Source organism: Gopherus evgoodei, chromosome 1 (genome assembly GCF_007399415.2).
Source record: "Gopherus evgoodei ecotype Sinaloan lineage chromosome 1, rGopEvg1_v1.p, whole genome shotgun sequence".
Taxonomy (NCBI): Eukaryota; Metazoa; Chordata; order Testudines; family Testudinidae; genus Gopherus; species Gopherus evgoodei.
The window spans coordinates 349,799,756-349,823,264 of NC_044322.1; the positions used below are offsets into that span (position 1 = coordinate 349,799,756).

The 23,509-nt window shown below is 42.4% G+C and overlaps 1 protein-coding gene across 8 annotated transcripts in view; it reads right to left on the reverse strand.

Moving 5' to 3' along the window:
• Positions 1-468: 468 nt before the first annotated feature.
• The window catches only part of SEMA3D (semaphorin 3D), a 194,609-nt gene continuing 171,568 nt past the window's right edge, over positions 469-23,509 (reverse strand). For all 8 annotated transcript variants that reach the window (XM_030562158.1, XM_030562341.1, XM_030562209.1 and 5 more), the window contains 6 exons: positions 19,975-20,063; positions 18,061-18,102; positions 16,341-16,498; positions 13,852-13,916; positions 11,591-11,730; positions 469-2,063 (listed from right to left, as the gene is read on the reverse strand). In XM_030562158.1, coding sequence (XP_030418018.1) covers positions 1,635-2,063; positions 11,591-11,730; positions 13,852-13,916; positions 16,341-16,498; positions 18,061-18,102; positions 19,975-20,063 — 923 coding nt within the window. In that variant the 3' untranslated portion in view covers positions 469-1,634. The remainder of the gene's footprint in view (positions 2,064-11,590; positions 11,731-13,851; positions 13,917-16,340; positions 16,499-18,060; positions 18,103-19,974; positions 20,064-23,509) is intronic.

Here is a 23,509-nt window from a genome sequence, read left to right on the forward strand (position 1 = left end):
TGAAAGGCAGAAAGGGGGAGGTTTGGTAGAGTAGGGGAGAGGGGCTGCGAAGCATGAGAAGAGGCAATAGGCCTGTTTTTGATCTTGCTTACACTAGCATAAATTGGGAGAAAGTCCAATGAAGCCAATGGAGTTACCCTGGTGTAAATCAGACCTGAAGGAAGTACCAGGGCTGCCCAGAGGATTCAGGAGGCCTGGAGCAAAGCAATTTCTGGGGCCCCTTCCATAAAAAAAAGTTGCAATATTATAGAATACTATATTATCATGGGGGCCTCTGTGGGGCCTGGGGCAAATTGCCCCACTTGCGCCCCCACTCCGGGCGGCCCTGGGAAGTACAGTGTCTCTTGCTCATACAAGAAGTTTTATCTCATTAAAGAGAGAAAGTAAAACTAGGAACACTTTACAAATGATGTTATTGTAAATCGCAAAGCTACTCATCTCTAACTTCTACTTCTGTTTATTTACACGTGGGCTTTTTTTGTTTTTATTTAATTATAATAAAAAAGTATTAATTCCAACAACACAATGCCTTGTTTGAAATACACAAGAGCTTTTACAAAACAAATACACAAGTCTGAGGAATGTCTGCTCTCTCCCCAATGTTATATCTGGCGTAAGAGCACTGTCAGTTTCTGTCTGTCGCCAAATATGTTTCCCTCATTGTCTTTTGTCATCAAGTTCGGGAGGGTTTTTGTGCGTATGTGTTCTCCATTCCTCTTTTTTTCTACAACAAACTAACCATACTCCAGAAAATGAAGCCAGACGGGGGTTAGAGTTGTAGAGGTGAGTGGAGACATTCAGGGTAAAATCTTCAGCGAGACAATAGAGGTGAAGGCAGAAATCCCATTATTTGTTAATAGGGTTTGTGCATGTACCTCCCAGGTGCTTCTTACGAAATTTACTCTCGAGTACCTTGCTGGCAGTTTCAATTGAGTCAAAATTTCATTTCAGCAGATGGACTGCAAACTAGAGGCTGCTTATGCCCTAATGAATAAAGCTCTGCATCTCCTCCTCTTAAAATGTGATTACATTTTTAAAAGGGGAAAACGAGTGTTACTTCTAAGCTTATATTTAATTTGATTTTTTGCTTTGCTTCTCTGTGTTAGCAAATGCCACCCATGTACCTAAATATATGTCCAATGGGTAATTTAGTATAGTTTTGCAGATCTGTCACAAAATGGCCTGTATCTATATGGCACCTCCCATCCTTACAAGACCCCCGAGCAGTTTTACAAATACATCCACATACCCCTGAACTGCAGCCAACTCTTGGGTGGAATGTAGCAGTCAATTAATAATGCACTGTAACACAGACTTTAAATCTCATATAAAAATTAAGCCAGGGAAGCCATGGAACACCCACATGACATATGTCACGAATCAGCTTCTCACTGTTAGCTGCAAAATCTGAATTTCTGGGAAAAAACCCAGATTTGGAATTATTGCCTTGAATGCGGGCAATTTGTTATTTGCTATAATATTCCAGTATTACAGTGCAGTCCTGTACAGACCAATAATGACTGTACATTATCTAATCTCAGTGTGAAGCAATATTAATTAATAGGAAGGATGCACAAAACAGAACACAGTATTTTTGCATGTTAAATGTCCTTTCTTTAAATAGAATATAAAAGCTACGTAGATGTAGGCCTAGCATGTGGGCTGCTGACAGGTTCATGGTGCCTTCGATTTCGCTTTTTCTTCATCTCCTGCATGTGCTTCCATTTTGCCCCACCTTTGTTCCGCTGCCGTCGCTTCTCTCGGTGCCACATCTGTTCACAATACTCATCCAGGCTGAAACTGGGGCTGCTGACGAGTTGGATGTAATCCTTGTACCTCAGCCGCGACTCAGTAAGCAAATCTCTCCCCCGTCCCTCTTCATCCTCCGTTTTCTGAGTGCTTTCCATGTGCCCGTTCTCTACGACATTCAAATTTAACTTCATGATGGTGTGAATGAATGTGTGTTCCTGTGCTTTGCAGTAATACGCCCCTGTGTCCTTTCTTTGCAGGCTGCGGATCAGCAGCCCGTATTCTGTTTTGATGATCCTCTCGTCAGCCTTCAGCTGTGAGATTGGACAACGCAGAAAACAATGCATTAAAAGCACAGGAAAAATAAAATCTGAGTATGTGTTAGGTGGGGAGTAGAGGAGATCAGCGGCAGCTCCAGGCACAGTGCTCCAAGTGCATGCCTGGGGCGGCAAGCCGTGAGAGGTGCCCTGCCGGTCCCTGCGAGGGTGGCAGTCAGGCTGCCTTTGACGGCTTGCCTGCGGGAGTTCCGCCGGTCCCGCGGATTTGGTGGCATTTCAGCGGTGGATACATCGAAGCCATGGGACCGGCGGACCCCCCACAGACAAGCCCCGAATCCACTGGACCAGGGACCTCCTGCAGGCAAGCCACCAAAGGCAGCCTGACTGCTGTGCTTGGGATGGCAAAAAAGCTAGAGCCGCCTGGAGGAAACAGGGGATGATTGGCTCAGGGACTGAAAATGAGATATGCAGCCTTTTACCTCTAGGTCACCTTAGATAAACAGATGCATATGGAACCATTTGAATTTCAGAGCTCTACTATTCAATTGGTAATTATAGTCTCATCAGCATGCATTAGTTAAAGGTACATACAGTCTGAGAGGATAGAGTCACCAAGAAATAATACAGTTAAACAGACCAAAGCAAGAGCGGGATAGTTAGCTGGACAAATCCCATCAGACTGCAAGCTATTTGGGGCAGGGGCTATCATTTTATTCTGTTTGTACAACACAGCACAATGGGGTCCTGGTCCACGACCGGGGTGCCTAGCCACTACCGCAATACAAATAATAAATCAATAGTAATAACAATTAAGTCAATACGTCTTATTTTGATGTGACACTGGTTTACAACACTCTCTTAACTTCAATGTAGTTACTCTTCATTTACACCATTGTACATGAGAGCAGAAAAACGCCAATAAGATTCAGAGAGCTAAAACCCAGTGCATTTTTTTTATCATGTAGAGTTCTGGATCTGTGAATGAAAAAACCTAGGAAAAACTGAGATTTAAAGCTAAGGCTGAATTTCTGTGCATTATGTACCCTATTCACTGCAGCATTTGTGGAATTGTAGTTGAGATTGTGAAGGCTGTGGAAATACTTGCTATATCTAGCACAATATGACGTTAGCCACTGGGGTGCTGGCTCAATGCACTTGGTGCCTGAGGCAAACATAGCCATCCATGCTGCCAGCTATTTTATTAATCTTGTAACCTACAAGTGATTTACAACATAATTAAGCCTCACAACCCCTCTCTGAGGCATTGGTATGTTAGGATCCTTGCAGATGGAGCAACATGGATGTTAAGTGATTTGACCAAGGCCACACAAAGACTCAGTGGCAGCATTGTGAGTACAGCTCTGACTCCCAGTCCCTTGCTCTAATTCCATACCCCAGGAAACATTCCCTCTGAAGCGCTGATGTTTGAAAAGGAAGCTGGCACTTCACAGAGTGTGCAGTGTTCTGCTGCCGCACAGAGGCTGCAGGGGAGAACAACAGTGAAGGGATTGTGGTACAGCTTAATTAGCCCACAATGCAGATTAAGCACATCCTCAGCACCACTGGTGTCATTGTTATAATACACCAGGATCCTGTTTAATTCACTATTGTGCTGAGTGCCTCACTGGGAAAAAAAAGACAGACAGAAAGAAAAAAAAATCTGGAAAATGTCCCAGATGATACATGTACCCTCCCAGAATATTTCAGAGGAAGATGATCAGGGAAGCATAAAGATGAGTAAAGTAATGGTATTCACAGTGGGTAGATTACACACTATTTTTATGTGAAAAATCTGTAAGCAATATCTGGTGGTAATCCAAGATCAATTGCCCAAATTAACGATCCTATCATAACATCCCCTCCATATACTTATCAAGCTTTGTCTTAAAGCCAGGAAAGTCTTTTGCCCCCACTACTTCCCTCGGAAGGCTATTCCAGAACTTCACTCCCCTAATGGTTAGAAACCTTCGTCTAATTTCAAGTCTAAACTTCCTAATATCCAGTTTATACCCATTCGTCCTCATGCCTACATTAGTACTAAACTTAAATAATTCCTCTCCCTCCCTAACGTTAACCCCCCTGATATATTTATATAGAGCAAGCATATCCCCCTGCAGCCTTCTTTTGGCCAGGCTAAACAAGCAAAGCTCTTTGAGTCTCCTTTCATAAGGCAGTTTTTCCATTCCTCGGATCATCCTTGTAGCCCGTCTCTGAACCTGTTCCAGTTTGAATTGATCCTTCTTGAACATGGGACACCAGAACTGCACACAGTATTCCAGATGGGGTCTCACCAAAGCCTTGTATAACGGTACTAACACCTCCTTATCCTTGCAGGAAATACCCCGCCTGATGCATCCCAAAATCGCATTTGCTTTTTTAACAGCCGTATCACATTGGCGACTCATAGTCATCCTGCTATCAACCAGTACCCCCAAGGTCCTTCTCCTCCTCCGTCGCTTCCAACTGATGCGCCCCCAACGTATATCCAAAATTCTTATTATTAATTCCTAAATGCATAACCTTGCACTTTTCACTATTGTATTTCATCCTATTTCTATTACTCCAGTTTACAAGGTGGTTCAGATCTTCCTGAATAGTATCCCTGTCCTTCTCCGTGTTAGCAATACCCCCCAGCTTCGTGTCATCCGCAAACTTTATTAGCACATTCCCGCTCTTTGTGCCAAGGTCAGTAATAAAAAGGTTAAATAAGATCGGTCCCAAAACCGATCCTTGAGGGACTCCACTAGTGACCTCCTTCCAGCCTGACAATTCACCTTTCAATACGACCCTCTGGAGTCTCCCCTCTAACCAGTTCCTTATCCACCTTACAACTTTCATATTCATTCCCATCTTTTCCAATTTGACTAACAGTTCCCCGTGCGGAACCGTGTCGAACGCCTTACTGAAATCTAGGTAAATTATATCTACTGCATTTCCTTTATCTAAGTAATCCGTCATCTTCTCAAAGAAGGAGATCAGATTGGTTTGACACGATCTACCTTTACTAAATCTGTGTTGCAATTCGTCCCAATTACCATTGACCTCTATGTCCTTAACTACTTTCTCCCTTAAAATTTTTTCCAAGACCTTGCATACTACAGACATCAAGCTAACAGGCCTATAATTACCCGGATCACTTTTATTCCCTTTCTTAAAAATAGGAACTACATTAGCAATCCTCCAGTCATACGGCACAACCCCCGAGTTTATCGATTGCTTAAAAATTCTCGCTAACGGGCTCGCAATTTCACGCGCCAGTTCCTTTAATATCCTCGGATAGAGATTGTCCAGGCCCTCCGACTTCGTCCCATCGAGCTGTTCAAGTACGGCCTCTACCTCAGTTGCGGTAATATCCACTTCCATATCCACATTCCCGTTTATCATCCCTCCATCATCGCAAGGTTCCTCACTAGTCTTATTAAAAACTGAAGCAAAGTACTTGTTTAGATGTTGGGCCATGCCTAGGTTATCCTTAACCTCCATTCCATCCTCAGTGTATAGCAGCCCCACTTCTTCTTTCTTTGTTTTCTTCTTATTTATGTGGCTGTAGAACCTTTTACTATTGGTTTTGATTCCCTTTGCAAGGTCCAGTTCAATGCGGCTTTTAGCCTTCCTCACTTTATCCCTACATGTTCTGACCTCACCAAGGTAGCTTTCCTTACTGATCCTGCCTTTCTTCCACTCCCTGTATGCTTTCTGCTTTTGTCTAATCCCCTCTTCTTAAATCTTTACATGATAATAAGGTCTATGCCCATAACCAATGTTCTCTACCAAACTTAGCCCTCTTCTCCATTCTTCTTTCATCTGATTCTTGGGTTTGGGGTTGAAGAGTCACAGAATCTATCTACAATCACCACCAGAAACTCATGCCCATGAAGTCGTGGTCAAAGAAAATAGGCTGTAATCACACAAAAATCATCAGCCACTGACTAAACCAACAGAGACCAATGTCTCATGCACCAATTCACCACCAAAAATATCAACACCACAAAACAGTCATCACTGCCAGATGCAACTGAAGCCCAATCCCTCCAACCTGTGTAAAATGGACCATGGGAAAAAAATGCCTCCCTGTCTCCAATAGGATGACCACAGCAATAGAGTTCAGTGTCCTACCAGACACATGCCTTTCAAAGAGGATTACCAACCAGGCTGGCTAGCCCAATCCATGGCCAACATCAGCCAATGAACACAGGGTGGGACAGTGGGAAAGAGTGAGCTGCTAATGAAGAAGCCAAAATATGCTGAGGCTCCCCAGTGGGTTATCTTCCATCGCCCACACCATACAAGGAGTTAAACCATATCAATGAATAGGTCGTCATTTCAAAACAGAGGGCTTGCTATGTCCCATGGAAAGGATGGGAAGGAATCACGCAGTGGTTTGAGCATTAGCCTGCTAAACCTAGGGTTGTGAGTTCAATCCTTGAGGGGACTATTTGGGGATTAGTCCTGCTTTGAGCAGGGGGTTGGACTAGATGATCTCCTGAGGTCCCTTCCAACCCTAGTGATCTATGGAAAGGGACATGCTTGGCAAACCTGCAGCCACAGGAGACTCTGGATCAAGCTAGCCAAATATTTTTAAAAAACCATAGGAGGTCAATGTTAATAGCTTTGCAGGGAACACTGGATTTGCTTTTTCTGGCCCTGACACCTATTATGTACATAACACAACACACAGGAATTTAGAAAGGAATAAACAAACAGCCGAGCTTAAGCTGCAGGAAATTCAGCACATTAAAGCTTTATGAACAAATGATGTACAGGCTTTTTTATTAATCCAAGTCACAAAAATGTTCTCCCACAAGTCAGTGACTAACCTTCCAAATATGGGAATAAACATGATCAATTGAGTGAGCAACACTAAATAAAAAAGCACCAGATAATTGACTCACGACCCACCAAACCGCAGGGAAACGCACTCTCCCTGGCAGCAGAATGACCTGGTGACAGCTCCTGTACCACAGGAGATCCTGTCCCCTCCCATAAGCCATTCTGACTGGAAGTAAGATTCTAAACCATGACCTTAAAACTGAAATGCAGGAGACATCCTGCTGGGCCAAAGGCTCCCAATCTAGTCTGGATTTTGCCCTTTCTCTCCCCTCAAGAAGCTGTATTGCAAGTCATGGACAAAGCGTAGCCATCTATTTGTAACGTGAGGTTTAAAGATCTGCTGAAACATTCCAGCTACACCACTGTAACTAAAAGTCTGTAACTTAAATTCCAGGTGCACTGAGTCATTCACAAAGCATGGTATCGTCATCACAATAAGTTATACCTTTAAGACATGCACTACAATAACATACAGTGTTATTAGAGAAATATAATGCAGGAAGAGAGAACAGAATATAGAACTGTAATAGGAAAAGTTAGGGTAGGGTATTGACTGAGCAAAGATCAGGCTACATGTTAAATACAACTACGTTATTTCTGTTACATATGGTGTTTTAGTCAAAGTAAAGTGCATTAAAAATCCTCAGCTTAATATCGCTCTATCTTTGGGTTTTCTATAGAGGCCATCTGTGTGGTATCCAACACTGAGGGAAAATTTTCAAACATGGGTGCCCAAAGCTAGACCATCTCAATAAAAAGAACCTGTGGTTCAGAGATGCCAAACACAAACAGGAGTAGGGAGTGCTCAGCATCTCTTAAAATTGGGCTGATTTATTTAGGTGGCTACACACTAATTTACTTTGGTACCCACTTTGAAAATGCAGCTTTATTAATTTTTTCTTTATCTTAAAAAATAACGGAAGAAAGAACAGCATTGTAGTTTTATTGGTCCCAGGATACTAGCAAGACAAGGTGGATAGGTAGTATCTTTTATTGGACCAATTTTGATTGGTTCAAGACTATTTTCAAGCTTATATAGAGCTCTCATCAACAGAGGTTGGTTCAATAAAAAATATTTTCTCACCCACCTTGTTTCTCTAAAAGGAAGAACATTTTTTTTGTATTGAAATGCACCATCAGGATGGTTCTGAAAAGGGAAATGGTGGTTTATTTATGACAACAAAAACTAGATTGGGTCAAAATACTAGACATAGGAATAAGCATTTACCAGCAAGTATGGAGATGAGCTAATAGGTCTATCCTGTCTCTAATTGCTATGATCTTGAAAGTGAAAAAGGACTCTGGCTCGGGACTTTGGTGGGAGAAAAAGTATAAGAAAAAAAATCCAGAACATGGGCTCCAGCATCTATTTTATCAAAGATCAAACATCATGTGTACAGTCCCATGGATATCTTGATTATCACTACAAAAGTTTTTTTTCTCCTGCTGACAATTGTTCATCTTAATTAATTAGCCTCCTAGAGTTGGTAGGGGAACTCCCACCTTTTCATGTTCTCTGTATGTATATATATCTCCTCATTATATGTTCCATTATATGCATCTGATGAAGTGGGCAGTAGCCCACGAAAGCTTATGCTCAAATAAATTTGTTAGTCTCTAAGGTGCCACAAGTACTCCTGTTCTTTTTGTGGATACAGACTAACACGGCTGTGGCTCTGAAGCATGTGATAAGAAACTCTTTTTTTGCAGTTGACATTCATAACACAGAAAATCCATCTGGAGAGTTTTCTTCTAAATGAGCCCAGTGGTTAATATGGCATTTTATCAAAGCTTTACTTTTTTTCATATAAATATTTCAGATTGTTTACACAGTGCGAGCCTACTAAATGTTGTGAAAGGCTGCTAATGTGTGCTGGGTGCATATTAGAGATGCAAATGCCATAAAACATATGCATACATCCCCTTATGCCCTTCACACCAGATCCTGGACTCAACTTCTCAAACCAGCTGTTGAATCCGATGATGTAGGGGAGTCCCTGGGTAGCATAAAACCCCATGGCTGGACTCTACACTGTGTTCTCATGGCCTGGCTTAGGAAATGTGGCCAGAGCATGCTGGCATATTGGTTATTTGCGGCTATTACAAGTTGGTGAAAGTTTGCCCAGCCCTTAGCCTGCTCTAATGTAGCCAAAGGTCAGTTTGATCTTAAACCAACTCCACGATCAAGTGAGATGGAAAGGCGGTTTGAAGCCACCTTTGTTTTGCTCACCATCAGCGGCACCGATTGAGTCTTTGATTTCTAACAAAATCTGAGTTTTTTCCAACTGGGTTGCACAAAACTCAGGGAGGAAAACTAGTCTTATTAAAACATCAGACAGAGCCAGGAGTTTCAACTCCTGATTTAGCTACAGGAATGAACCCACGGAACCCACCAACCCTGTTGTATCTCAATTTCCCAACATGAAAAATGAAGATGAAAATGCTTAACCAACTTTGCAAAACACTTTCAGATCTAAGAGGATTAAACATTATCTTTATTAAATATATCTTTTTCAGATGTAATATTTGATTAATTAACATTTATAAATCCTTTTGAGAACCTTGGTTAGGTATTACAGAGGTGAAAGGTTGTTTTTATAATGACTGTGGCTCATCTAAGGACTAATCAAAGTTTCCTGTTCTGGAACACTCTAGAGCATGTGCCTAACTTTAAGCATGTGCTTAAATCCCTTTTAAAACAACAGGACTTAAATAATTGCTCAATTGTTTTCATAAATTGGGTTGGATGTAATCATATATGTAAGTGCTTTTCTGAAGTGCACCCCTAGTGAGGTAAGGAATACAGCTTCTTGAACAAGAGAGTCAAAGATAAAACAATTAGGACAAGAATTACAATATTTCTGGAGTGATTAATATAGGTCTTCCAAGCCGTGCGTTGTACAGTTTTCAGTTTAGCCACTTGTGTTTATTAGTGTTTTTAGCCATTCTCCAGACATACCAGCAGGCCTGCTGATGAGAATATAGTATAATTTTTCAAGTATGTGGTATTGATGGATGTCAAAGATAGTGTTTTAAAACACTATAACTTTACCTAAGGCTTTAAACCTGGGGCATGAGACATGCTAGAGATACAAATACATTTGTTGTGTGTTCATGCTCAGTGGTGAAGTTCACTTTGCCAAGCTTGAGAGTGTAGGGGTTGGTACAACAAAAGTACCCCAAAGCCAGGACCTGCAGAAAGTCCTGTTCCTCTAACTCATGTGGTGGAAATGCAGCTGCAGCCTGAGCTACTTGCAGATAAAATAGATTATCTGACTCCCAAGGTTAGCACACGCCACTACTCTCCATGTCCCACTACTGTTGTCCTAGCCCTCATGTGGCCTCCCACATGGTGACTTTCCGCAAAGAGCCTAGATGGTGATCAGGGTCCTCTGCAACCTGATACAGGGCTATAACCTCACAAAAATCAGCCACAGCTGGAATTTCTTGTCCCTTAGAAAGAAAGAGAGAAATCTTGCCACCACAGTCAATGGGAGAGTTGCTAGTGCCCACAATCAATGGAAGGCTGAACCATAAACCATGGTGCATATTTAATAGTTCCTACAGGACTCTGATATTTAAACTCTGCTTGAGCTTGAAAGAAAAACAATTAAATCTGGTTCAGATCCAAAGGCATAATTAACTAAAGACTGGGATGAACATTGAACAATAAAGCTCATCTAAAGCCTTCGACCAGCCTATCTTCCCCTTTTCACTACCACCACAGTTGTGATGACTACACAGGTGGTAGGGAGTGGTCTGAGATGGAAAATGGCTTTTATGAGGGAAAAAGTGATTCTCTGTGAGGAGTCCTTAGGTTTGAAAGTCAGTCCAAACCAGTCCCAATGTGTTGACCTTCAAGACATGCTCTAATGCCCATTGGTTTTTCACTAGCTGTGAGAGGACTCCGTGGGAAATTATAAAGATTGTAAGGCAGGAGACATTTTTGGTGCTAGTCCTAGATGACAGAATTAACTCCCCCAGGAATAGGGTGACCAAATGTCCATATTTTATATGGACAGTCCTGATTTTTGGGTATTTTTCTTATATAGGCTCCTGATTTTTCACACTTGCTGTCTGGTCACCCTACCCAGGAACTAAGGACCACTGGAAACAACCCCACTTTCAACTTCAAGTGCAAGTGGCACTTCTTCCTCCTGCCTTCTCCAACTTAACACAGAGCAGCACAAACGTTTAAAAAAATCTGAAACCCAACACAATCCTAATAAAAAACACTCCATTGTACATACAATTCTTCTCCTAGGGACAGGAGCAGAGAAAGTATCAATTTCACATGAGAGATGTTCATCACCACACTTAATTGGAAGGTTCACAGATACTAGGGTGATGAGGATGATATGGAAACTTACAGAGGGCAGAAGATTCTGAATGTGGCTTTGGTACTGAGTTATTCCATGTGTTAATTATCGGGGGAAAAAGTGTTACCGGAGTAGTCTGTCTTTTTAAAATGCACCCAAGAGTGCTTAGAGCAAAGGTTGGGGTGTTGTTTTTTTTTTAATGAGTAGAATAAATAAAATAAATCTGCCTGTAGTACAGTGCAAATGGCCTCTCTCCCACCCTCTCTATGCCCCAAATGGTGATACCAGAATGCTACATGATACCTCAGGTGAAGCAAGGAAAAGGAAAACATCTACTAATCCCAGTAACTCCTGCCTTCGAATACTCAGCTGAATTCTCCACCGAGGAAGCTTGCCTTGATGCCTATAACTTACCTCTTCTCGGTGTTCTTCTCCAGAGCGTTGAATATACCACCTAATCGAGGCTTGCTGGGACTTAGGAATGCATTCCAGAAAAGTTGAATTAAATTCAATGCCAAAAATCACCTTTTCATCAGCAGTTTCATGACTAATGCCTGGAAAGCAAACATGGTACCGAAGATTAACCCTGACCTGATTTTTAAAGCAATAGGAAAATAGACTGATTCAGAACAGATGCTACAGGAACAAGTGAATTATAAAATAAGAAAAAGGAAACTTAACTTTTAGCTTAAAATCTAACAGCTAGGATTTAGAGGCGGCTGCTAACTTTTCCTCCAGTGCAACTTTTTTTTTTACAGCAGTTAATAAAATCTGTACCACTGACTTACTTATGCTTAAAGAGAGACAGTCACTGCTGGTGAATTAGCTATTTTACCTATATTTTTCCTCTGCTCCATCCTCTGTGCACCCAGTGGAGACTGAGCAGAGTAGAGTCGCGGTAGCTGTAAGTGCTGGTTGTAGTTCCACCAATTCTGAGAGCCACTAGGGACAGTTTTAGCACCCTGCATACTTTAGAGCAGTCTCAAAGCTATCTGAAATCACTCCCTTTTAGTGGCCATCTACTAGGCAGTTACTACTGAAGCTCGGTGTGTTCCAGCTAGGGCACTGAACTAGAAGTAAGGAGACTTGGCTTCTTCTCTTGACTCTGTCAGTGACCTTGGAAAAGTCACTCCACCTCTCTGTGCCTTTGTTTCCCCTCCCAGCCTTTGTCTGTCTTGTTTATTTGGATTGCAAGATCTTCAGAGCAAGGATTGCCTTTTGTACTCTGTTGGTGCAGTGTCTACCACAATAGGGACCCTGTTGCAGTTGGGGTTTGTAGATGCTATCATCATATAATTATTATCTATTATTAATACTTATTATTATTAATCTGCCAGGGGCCGGAAGTGGGGTTGCACAAGGCCATCTGAACCTGTTTTACAGCACCAGGGGAAATACCCACCTTGCTGCTAAAGCTAGCCATACATTCCATTTTTGCCACCATATTGGGGCTCAGGATTGAGTTCATATTAGTGCAACATCTAAGTAATTTTGTATTTGTTCATCAAAAACAGTAACTTCAATAACCATTTCTCTACAAAGAGATACCTGACTGCAGCAGTCAGGATGACATCCCTACAGTAACCCTGAGCTCTGTGGCATATCTCAGATACCACTATGTAGTAATTGTGGGGTGAATCATGAGAGTGCACTCCCAGCCCCTTTGAAATCAATGGGAGCTTGGCTATTAACTTTAATGGAACTGGGATTTCACCCTGATTTTTTAATGATCCCTGCAGAATAAAAGCACAGTGAGAGTCCAGTATATCATGCAACAGACTGGTCTTTGATCTCATGGCAGACAGCCCTAATTTTTGCTGTGAAATACGCTGAGTTCTGCAGTAGGCTTCCAGCACCAAAATGACATGAAAATAATCAAAGATCGATCAAAGGTAGCAGCTTCTATTAGTTCAAAAATTAAACTCAGCAATACTACCAATACTGTTGTGACTGGGCTGTTCATTTTAATAACTGAATGTAAAAACCCCAGACTAACTCAAACTTCAGTTTTGAAAGCTTTTCTTTTCTTTTACGCTGCCACAGAAATTGCAGGGTAACCACAGAATTTATCATTGACAGTACACTCTGTAAGTGAACTGCAGCAGTTGCCAAGGGAGTGAGCCAGACTGTTTGGCAGCTGGGAGAGGGGGATTTCTTGTTGAGGGAAGGGGAAGCTCATGTTAATAGGAGGAGTGTTTAAGTAGCTGCACAGAGGGGGAACTGGAGGGTTTGTCAGCTGGAACAGGGGTTGGGACTTATTAGGGGAGGAAAAAGGAGTATTTCCTGCTTCCTCAAAGGTTTTCTTACTTGGATTTCTATCCAGATACTCTGCAAAGGAGCAGAGGTCCTGGCATCTCACTCATGGTGGGTTATGGGGTATTCACATCAATTGTCTTATTTCTCCCCTGATGCGGGTTTCTGCTGGTGTCTCTCTTGCATGGAGTGGGAGGTGAGGGGGAAGGAGGAGTTGTTTTCGCCATTTGCTTCTTTTAAGTTCCCATGGCTCAGTGACTCTAACTGCTGGATGAGGGCTGAATGGAGAGAATTTGAGGATTCTAACTGCCTGGGCATTAGCTACCCAGATATCTGCAGAGGCCTAGTTCCAAAGTGCATAATAAACAGACAGACATACTGATTGTACACATCTTGTTGGAGGAAGAGGCGCAAATACTTACTTTCTTCCACATCCCAGCACTGAGCGACTGGGTCTCCATATTTGACATCTTGCCTCCTGGCTCGCCTATAATAAAAGCATTAAAATTTGTAACACTTGAGGCATAATTGCTGGAATTCAGTAACAAAATGCAGAGGAGCTCGACAGATGTGGGACCGCAGCACTCCTGCCCTATCGTTGGCAATTACAGCCCTAAGTAAATCCAGCCTCACTCTCAAGTGGCAAGTGGCACAGAGAGATTTGTATAAATGGCACAAAGAGACAGGCCGGTGATTTAAGAAAATCACTGTGGGGAGACAGATCTGCCTAGAAGAGGGTGAGGGCAATCCAGTGGCAGACAGCTTCGAAATCAGCTATAGATGCTCTGCCAGATCCAAAGGCAGAACAGATGTTGTAATCTGGTGGGCCAGATTAGCTTGGAAACCATCATAACTCTCAACACCCTACATCATGTAAACCTATGAGTTTCAACAGACCACATTCCTGATGCAATTCAAGGCCAACACAGTGTAATGTCAGCTACTGAATTTTCTAAAACAAGCAATGCTGGAAAAGCGTAGGTGCGGCTTCAGATGGAACAGTTTTGAGAAGAGCAGCTAAAGAGTTTGGGGAACTTTATGTAAAGATGAACAGAGCAAGGGACTGGGAGTCAAGATTCCTGGATTCTTTTCCCAGTTCCGCTATTTAACTTGCTTAGTGATCTTTGGGCGAATTACTTAACCTCTCTGTGACTGTTTTTAGGTTTAATTAAAACAATATTGATAATACTTAGCTCTTTTCGTCCGTAGATCTCAAGAAGATAAATCTAATTATTTTCATTCTTCAGATAGGGAAACTGAGGCATAGAGAGGCAAAGTGACTGCCTCGAGGACACACTACGAGCCAGTGTCAGAGATGGCAATAGGCCCTTACTAGTGCAAAGCACAGCAATGTCGAAGTGGAAGAGCTGGCTCCTGATGCTGATTTGTCCATTTGGAGAAGAGACTTAAATATGCTGGGAACACAGTGTGCCAGGTTGCTAGACCGAGCTAAAGGAAAATATGCAAGTAACTGACCTATGGAAGATGCACAAAGCAAAACACCAATCCCTTCTTCTGGAGCCTTGCACCCACGAAGCTTTGACCTATCCACCAAGCCAGGGAGCTCTATAAATAAATGAGCCCTCATTCTCTGTCTCCGCATGCAGTGGAAAGAAAGCACTGCAGCCTGCAGCAACCTCATGGGGCATAACTTGTCCATTAAATTTTAGCTTTTATATTTCTCTTCTCATTTACATTTCTCTGAATTTATTCTAGTTCACTTTAGCTTAGGCGAGAATATACATGGTTGCACCATGAATGATAGAACAACCCACAACTAATTAACTACAATCGCTCATTTAATCATTTAGGCCCAGTACTGCAATCCTTAAAGAAGCAAAACTCTCATCACAGACAGCAACCATTGGCCTTTATTGTAAGCAGAACTGGGCCACATTTTTCAGATGATTAGTTTATATGACAAAAAATGCAGTTTCAGCCCAAAAATCTTTGTGTGCGTGTGTGTGTGTAATTTTTTGTAATTTTCTGATTCAAACCAAATTTTGTTTCAATTTTCTGGAACTGCCAGCAAACCAAAAAATCAGTTATTCACTCCAATTGTTAGGACTGCCCACAAGACAGTTTCATCGAAAGGGTGGAAGCGGAGGCTGAGGAGAAGCCTTGAAATAATGGCATGAACTGAGAAATTCTGGCTGACCCAGTCAGAATGCTAGTAGGGGGAGCTAGTGCCAACTCAGTAACTCTAATAGCCTTCTAGAGTACAGCATGAAATCCCTCCATCTGGCTCAGGGAGAATTCAGATATGGCTCCTGTGGTCCTTTCTCTTTTGGGAGGCTGGTGCTGCAGCTGGTATTAGCCCAGCAAAGCACTTGTGTAACCTATACCAACACACTATGACTCTGTTCTTCGCTAGTTCATGGATAGAGGTTTGTAAACTCTAAAGCACTTGAGCCATGAGACCTGTGTCTTTTAGCTCAGACAGCAGCAGCTCATCCATTCAGTTCCTCCTGCTAGCGACCCACCTAGGGGTATCGAGTGGGAGTCACACACCCCATTTTGATTGTGCCTGGCTTCCATGCAGAGGCACAAGTACGGGAAACTCCTTAAATCACTTCCCTCCTTTGCACACTCATGCAGAGCCAGACACAATTTAGCCCTTAGCCTCATAACTTGGTATCTTAAAGCATGTAGCATAACAATAAATATGGTGATCTTGTTACGTTAGATGCCCTAGCGCAATTATCACTATTCACAGTAAAGTGCTGCACTGTTTTCATAGCACTCCCAGCAAAACATGGACAAAGTTATGTCTACAATTTATTTAAAAAACATGCTGAAAAATTGCAATTTGTTTTTGTTGGCCTAGAAACTCAGTGGGAACCTCTGAAGCCCTTAATGTAAGGTATATGAGTGGGTGGATTTTCCATAGGAACTCTCTATATATTCGTACCTTTTAGAAGTTGGTGCATATCTGGAACACGAGTTTCCATCCCAAGCGCAGTATGGGTCTCTGGCAAGGCAGCAGTCTGCACAAGCCTTCCCATACGTGTGACATCTGTGCAGGGAAAGCTGAACCAATCCATCTTTGGAACCAATGTACAATTGTTGCTGCAAATCAGGCAAGGCGAATGAATTAGCAGCATTCTTCAAGCAATTATTTTAAATATTCTTTTTCTCGCTACCACCCTCGCAATCTTTCAATCTTGGCCCAGATTGTACTGAACGAGAGAGAATTTCACATTCATTGTAAAATGTTTCTCAGGGCACTGTGTGCACTGGGCAGTCTCCATCCATTGCAGATGACGTGATGGTGGAAAGGGGCTATGGAACCGGAAGGACAAGTATCTAAATCCTGATAGGATGTTGGCATGAATTTACAATATCAAAAATCAGCAGCAATCCACAATAAAAGCAATTTTACTAATAATTTGATAGAGGAAGACAGGTCTTGATGTTAATCTCAACAGTCATGGGGCTCATTTCTGGTTTATGTTTAATGTTCCTAAAAGCTCATGCTTCAGGGTTTCAGATGGTCACCTGCACAGGTCAGGAAGAGATTTTTCCCCCTCCAGTGTATTTTTTTATCTCCTTCCTCCGAAGCATCAGGGATGGCCCTGGCTGGAGATGGGATATTGGATAGGGTAGGCCATGGTTTTGAGGTGACATTGAGCATTCTCTCTCTTAGGTGCTTGGCTGGCTGATTCTTGCTCAAAGGATCTAACTGATTGTCACATGCAAGGTTGCAAAGGCATTTTTGCCCAGGTCAGATTGGCAGTGACCTTGGGGATTTTTGTCTTTCTCTGCAGCATGTAGGTGCAGGTCACTTGCTAGGATTACCTGAGTATATCTCACCTAATCATTTCCCTGCCATTGCAGGGACCTCAGGTACTGTGCACCTTGGTCTCTCACCTACTCTCTGCTGTAGCACATAACAGTTCAGTTTCTTGTGGGCTGTAATACTTGGTTCTAATTTCAGTTGTTGGGTTCAGTGTACGGGTCCTAGGTGGTGTTGGTGGCCTGTAGCATACAGAAGGTCAGACTAGATGGTTTGGTGGTCCCTTTGGCTTTAAACTATGACACTGACCTGGAATTCGGGATATCTGGATGACCTCGGGCAAATAACTTTCCCTCTCTGTGCCTCAGTTCGGTATTTAAAATGGGGAATAATAATACTTCCTTTCTCCCACCTTTTGTGACTTGTGCAGTTAGACTGTAAACTCATGGATTGGGGACTGCCTCTTACTATCTATATGTACAGTGACTGGCACTGTGGGGCCTTGTTCCCTATTTGAGATCCCTAGTTGTGCTGCTTGTAATACCGATACTATAACCAATAATAAAATAATAATAATGTCTTGATGAATTAATGGATAATACAGAGTCAAATTTTTGTTATATGTGGAAAATATGTGTGTTAACTTAATTCACAAATCCCACATCCATATGACTAAGGATTTGTATCCATGAGTATCCATGTGCATATAAACTACTATTTGCGAGCAAATGTCAATTTTCCAGGCAAATTAGTTCACACTATACTTTCCAGATGCAGCTTAAGTGGCAGCCTTTGACAATTTGGCCAACAAGTAACAGATGTCACCAGCAAAGCAACAAGCTAAACGCTCAAAATACCAAACTATTCATGTGAATTAAACAAGTGTGTGAATTACCTGCTTCAGGGACATCTCCATAGTTGAGATAAATGTTGGATGCTGAAACATTAAAGAATGAATGTCAGTGTACCTGTTCATTGACATTTGCTTCTGTCTTTAATAGAAAAGATGACATATCTTAACACCTGCTGAACAACAAAATCAATAAAACTACAGATCAATTTAATTGGTTTATCCAGATGTGAAAAAAAATATCAGCAATAAGGAAATACCTGCTTCCAGAAATAAATGCCAGCACATATTTTCTGCTACTTGCCAGTACGTGATTTCTATCCAGGAAGATTGTAATTCACCCTGCACAGAGGACCAGCACCAGATCTAAAAACTCCATTTAAGCACTATTCTGAAGGCTTAAATGGGACTTCAGGTGTGCACAGGTTGCTCCTCTGCACCAAGGGGGAATTTTACCTCTAGTGAAGTCAGGGAATGTTGTGCCAATGACTGTAGTAAGAACAGGATGGTCCTGGTATATTATTTATGCTCTATCACATAATGGAACATCTAAGTCTATTGTTTAATTTTGATGTGGCTTTAGGAATAAGGAATGGTTTGCAGCTGCTCTTTCCTCTTCAATTTTCCATATTAAAAAAAAATGTAGAGGTAACATTTATAAAGTAGAGGAATGTCTGCTAAGCAAACCCCAAACCTTTTAATGTTAAATATGATATGGCACGTTTGCCCTCGACGTTATGTTACAAGAATGCAGCAAATTGGTGTACATACTGAAACTCCTGGTTACTTGGCAGACAGTCGAGCAATCTTGGTATTTTTAAAGAAATATTTATAATTGGTGTTCATAGCAGTGGAAAGAGGACATTGAGAGCTTTTAAATCAAGAGGATTCTCATCCTATAGATGATTATTAAAAGGCACATAGAGAGATTAACTCAGTAATATTAGTTTTACAGAGCCCGTACTAGTGCTCGGTGAACTCACTGTGTCTGATTTCAAACTCATTTGATCATTGTGAATTAGAAAGATCGACTACGACCCCACTGTTCTTTGGCTTGCACTGCACTTAGGAGAGAATCTATGAAAAAAGGGCAGATGGTGGGGAGAAAGGAAAACACTAACGAAACAGTAAGGTGAAAAATGAAGTAGAGCTGGATGCAATGAAAAGGGAACAGCAAGAGACTGCCAAAAAGGAGGAGAGAGAAACACTGGAATGAAAAAATAAATCAGCAGGCACATTCTTTTCTGCATTACACTGGTGTAAATCCAAATCAACTCAACTGCCATCAACAGAGTTAATCAGGATTTATGTCAGTGTAAGAGAGAGCAGAATTTAGCCCAGGATATATACCATTTATAGGCAACTCACTGGAGCTGGCCTGACTCTCTCTGACATTCTACCTGCATTGCCAACCCCAAGCACACAAAAACCTTGAATCAGGCTCCAGAATAAACCCACCCCAAAACAAAACAAATCAAGAGATTGATTTAAAAATCATTAGACTTTAAACAATCGCAGATATTTCGTTCATTTTATTTGCCTTGTGTTTTTTGCTTGTTTTGTTTTGAACCTTGATCATTCGTGTTTCAAGGTTTCCTCCACAACGATGAGGGTTGAAAACATTTTTTAAGTGATAAAAGGGATTGTAGGACTCCAGAAGCTGAGGCTTTAAGAAAAACACTAAAAATCAAGCAGTGTTGGTGAGACAGCTGAGAAAACTGTGAGTTGGCAGCAGTGCTGTACATAAAAGACTTCCTAGGAGCTTGAAAATTGATGTTCTTTTTGATTCAATCATCTTTGGAAAACCAAAGGATCTCAACGTTAAAAATAAAATAAGTTTGGGAACTTGCACTAGTTCTGAGAAATGAATTGCTTCAGAGGTTGAACTCCACAAGGCTTAAAACTCCCCTAAACTATTCTCTGATGCTGTTCAAACACTCAGTGGCTGTTAAAGCTTACCTTGAAAATCTGCAGCTCTTCCAGGACTACCTCCTCCATAGTCCACTTCTCCTTTGTAATACTCACAACTTTCAGTACCGTTCCTGTGTCTGAAACAAAGGTATGTACAGTGCTTGTGTTTTAGTATTTAAGTACAGTTCTGTTTCTAACTGACTTCATATTGACTCCCCTTCCCATTCTTTTTCTAAGTGATGCACTAAACTTCAGTTATAAAGAAGATAAAAACACAGATCATGCTTAATGTAGCCAGGAATTTGCTTCCTAAATACATCTATCCATCCCAGGTACTTGTATGGCCCCCATCACTATAATGTCTGTAACTCACAATTTTTAATGTATTTAACCTCAGACTACTCTGTGAGACAGTGCTATTAGCCCCATTTTACAGACAGGGAACTGAAGCACAGCAAGATAACTCAGTGGTTTGAGCACTGACCTGCTAAACCCAGGGTTGTGAGCTCAATCCTTGAGAGGGCCACATAGGGATCTGGGGGAAAATTAGTACTTAGTCCTGCTAGCAAAGGCAGGGAGGCTGGACTCAAGGCCTTTCAGGGTCATTTCCAGCTCTCTGAGATAGATATATCTGCATAAGGCTTGCCCAGTCTCACAACAGAAATTTGTGGGGGAAGCAAGGAATTGAACTAAGGTCTATGGAGTCTCACTCAAGTGCCTTAGCTACTGGAACATCCTTCTTTTTCTGTAAGAACATATCTATTTAAACAGTTTTAGGGACTATAAAGAGCCTAAAGATCTTTGCTGAACAGGGGGTCTTAGTGACTACCTGTGCAGCATGGTGTGATCAGACTTAAAATGGAATCAAAGTGCTTTTAAAATTACTCTAAACAGTTGTTTAAGATCCCAAAGCATTAAGGGTAGGGTCCTCACACATGCTGAAGCCCAAATGTGGGACGTGTCAAGTGACACTGACCCAAAGTTTGGGATACAGAAATGTTACTCATGCAAGAGATTTAAATTGCAACGGGAGCCCTTATTTTAATGTAAATGACTCTCTGGATCACCTCAGCTCCACGATTCTATATTTCTGAAGTAAATAAATTCCAGCCACAATAGTGAAGGGACACCAAAGCTGTGTGGCATTTACGTATTTGGGATTGCAATGAGTGATGCCCTTGAAAATGAAGCCCAGTTGAGAGGTGTGCCTGAACAAGGCCCTTTGCAACACTCACATCCCACTCGGCCTGAACAGGGGGCTCATGAGCTGCATAAAGCCCTGTGTGTGGGTTGCATGTTTTCCTGACAGAATACGGTGCATATAGGGAGGCAGGTTGGAAGTCTAGTGAACTGAGTATTGGACTCTGGAGTTCTAACCCCACCTCTGTCATTGACTCACTGGGTGGCTTTCAGAAACTCTGTGCCTCAGTTTTCTAACCTCAGCAGAAATTACAATGCCTCCCTACCTCAAAGGGACGATAAAATTAATTGACATTTGCAAATCCCTATTAAAGATATCAGGCTTGATCATCTCCAGGGACTCCTCAGTGCTGTACATTCCAGTTGGTGGAGTCCCAGCATGGCAAGGAAGCTAACCAACTCTGCCCCCAAACCACATAGACTGGTGAAGGGAAATGGCCTGGATGTCTAGAAAAAGCAAGGCAGGACTGAATCAAGTCCATGCAGTACTAAATATTATGTGTAGTATTAAAACAACAAATACATACATTTTAAAGCAAATTAGGAGACTACAGCTGATGACATCCCTAGCACCTTAAGTGGAAGTTACAAAATGCACTATCTGCCTTCTGTGTTAGTAATGTCCATAATCTTATCTAGGCTTGCATAGATACAAAAGGCTGCAGCTGGAATGTCTATACATAACAGGCAGCCTTTCTAAATTCTCTAGCAGCATTGGTTGAACACATTCAAACGCATGGTATGTCTATACTACGGGATTATTCCAATTTTACATAAACCGGTTTTTTAAAACAGATTGTATAAAGTTGAGTGCACGCGGCCACACTAAGCACATTAATTTGGCGGTGTGCATCTATGTACTAAGGCTAGCGTCGATTTCCGGAGCGTTCCATTGTGGGTAGCTATCCCATAGCTATCCCATAGTTCCGACAGTCTCCCCCACCCATTGGAATTCTGGGTTGAGATCACAATGCATGATGGGGCCAAAACAGTGTCGCGGGTGATTCTGGGTAAATGTCGTCACTCATTCCCTCCTCCGTGAAAGCAACGGCAGACAATCACTTTTTCTCTGGATTGCCCTGGCAGATGCCACTTTTTCTCTGGATTGCCCTGGCAGATGCCACAGCATGGTAACCATGGAGCCCGTTTAGTCTTTTTTCACTGTCACTGTATGTGTACTGGATGCTGCTGACAGACGCGCGGTACTGCAGTGCTACACAGCAGCATTCATTTGCCTTTGCAAGGTAGCAGAGATGGTTACCAGCCCTATTGCACTGTCTGCTGCTTTGGAAATTGGCGATGACGGTTACCAGTCATATTGTACCGTCTGCTGCTGTCATGGGTGCTCCTAGCTGGCCTCGCTGAGGTCGGCCGGGGGTGCATGGACAAAAATGGGAATGACTCCCCAGGTCATTCCCTTCTTTATGTTTTGTCTAAAAATAGAGTCAGCCCTGCTTAGAATATGGGGCAAGTCTACTAGAGAACCAGAGAGCACAGCTGCTCTGGGTCAGAGACCCAGATATCTTGCAGAAATGATGAGCTGCATGCCATTCTAGGGGGTGCCCCTGCAACAACCCCATCCATTGCTTCCCTCCTCCCACACCACTCCTGGGCTACCATGGCAGTTATCCCCTCATTTGTGTGATGAGGTAATAAAGAATACAGGAATAAGAAACACTGACTTTTTAGTGAGGTAAAATGAGGGGGCAGCAGCCTCCAGCTGCTATGATAGTCCAGGCAGGATATCTCTATTACTCATTAAAGGATGGGAGGGGGAAGAGAAGCACAGCCTCCCGCTGCTATAATAGTCCAGAATCTCCACTAGACATGAAAGGGGGCAGGAGGAAGAGGAGCTCAGCCTCCAGCTGCTATGATGAGGATGGTTACCAGCCATATTGCACCATCTGCCAGGACTGAATCTCCAGGACACAAAGCTTAAAGAAGGGAATGACCAGGAGTCATTCCCATTTTTGCCTAGGTGCTCCCGGCCAACCTCACCGAGGCCAGCCAGGAGCATTCACAGGATGATGACGAGGACGGCTATCATTCATTTTGTATCGTACTGTCTGCCACCGAGAAGGGGAGGGGAGAGGATGCTGCTGTTTAGCGCTGCAGCACCTTGTCTACCAGCAGTATCCAGTAGACATATGGTGACATTGAAAAGAGGCGAGAAATTATTTTTTTCTCATTTCTTTGGGCAGGGCTGGTAAATTGACGACATATTCCCTAAACCACTGGCAACAATGTTTTTGATCCTTCAGGCACTGGGAGCTCAGCCAAGAATACAAATGCTTTTCAGAGACTGCAGGAACTGCAGGATAGCTCGAGTTCTCAGTCCCCCCTTCCTCCCTCCATGAGCGTCCATTTGACTCTTTGGCTTTCC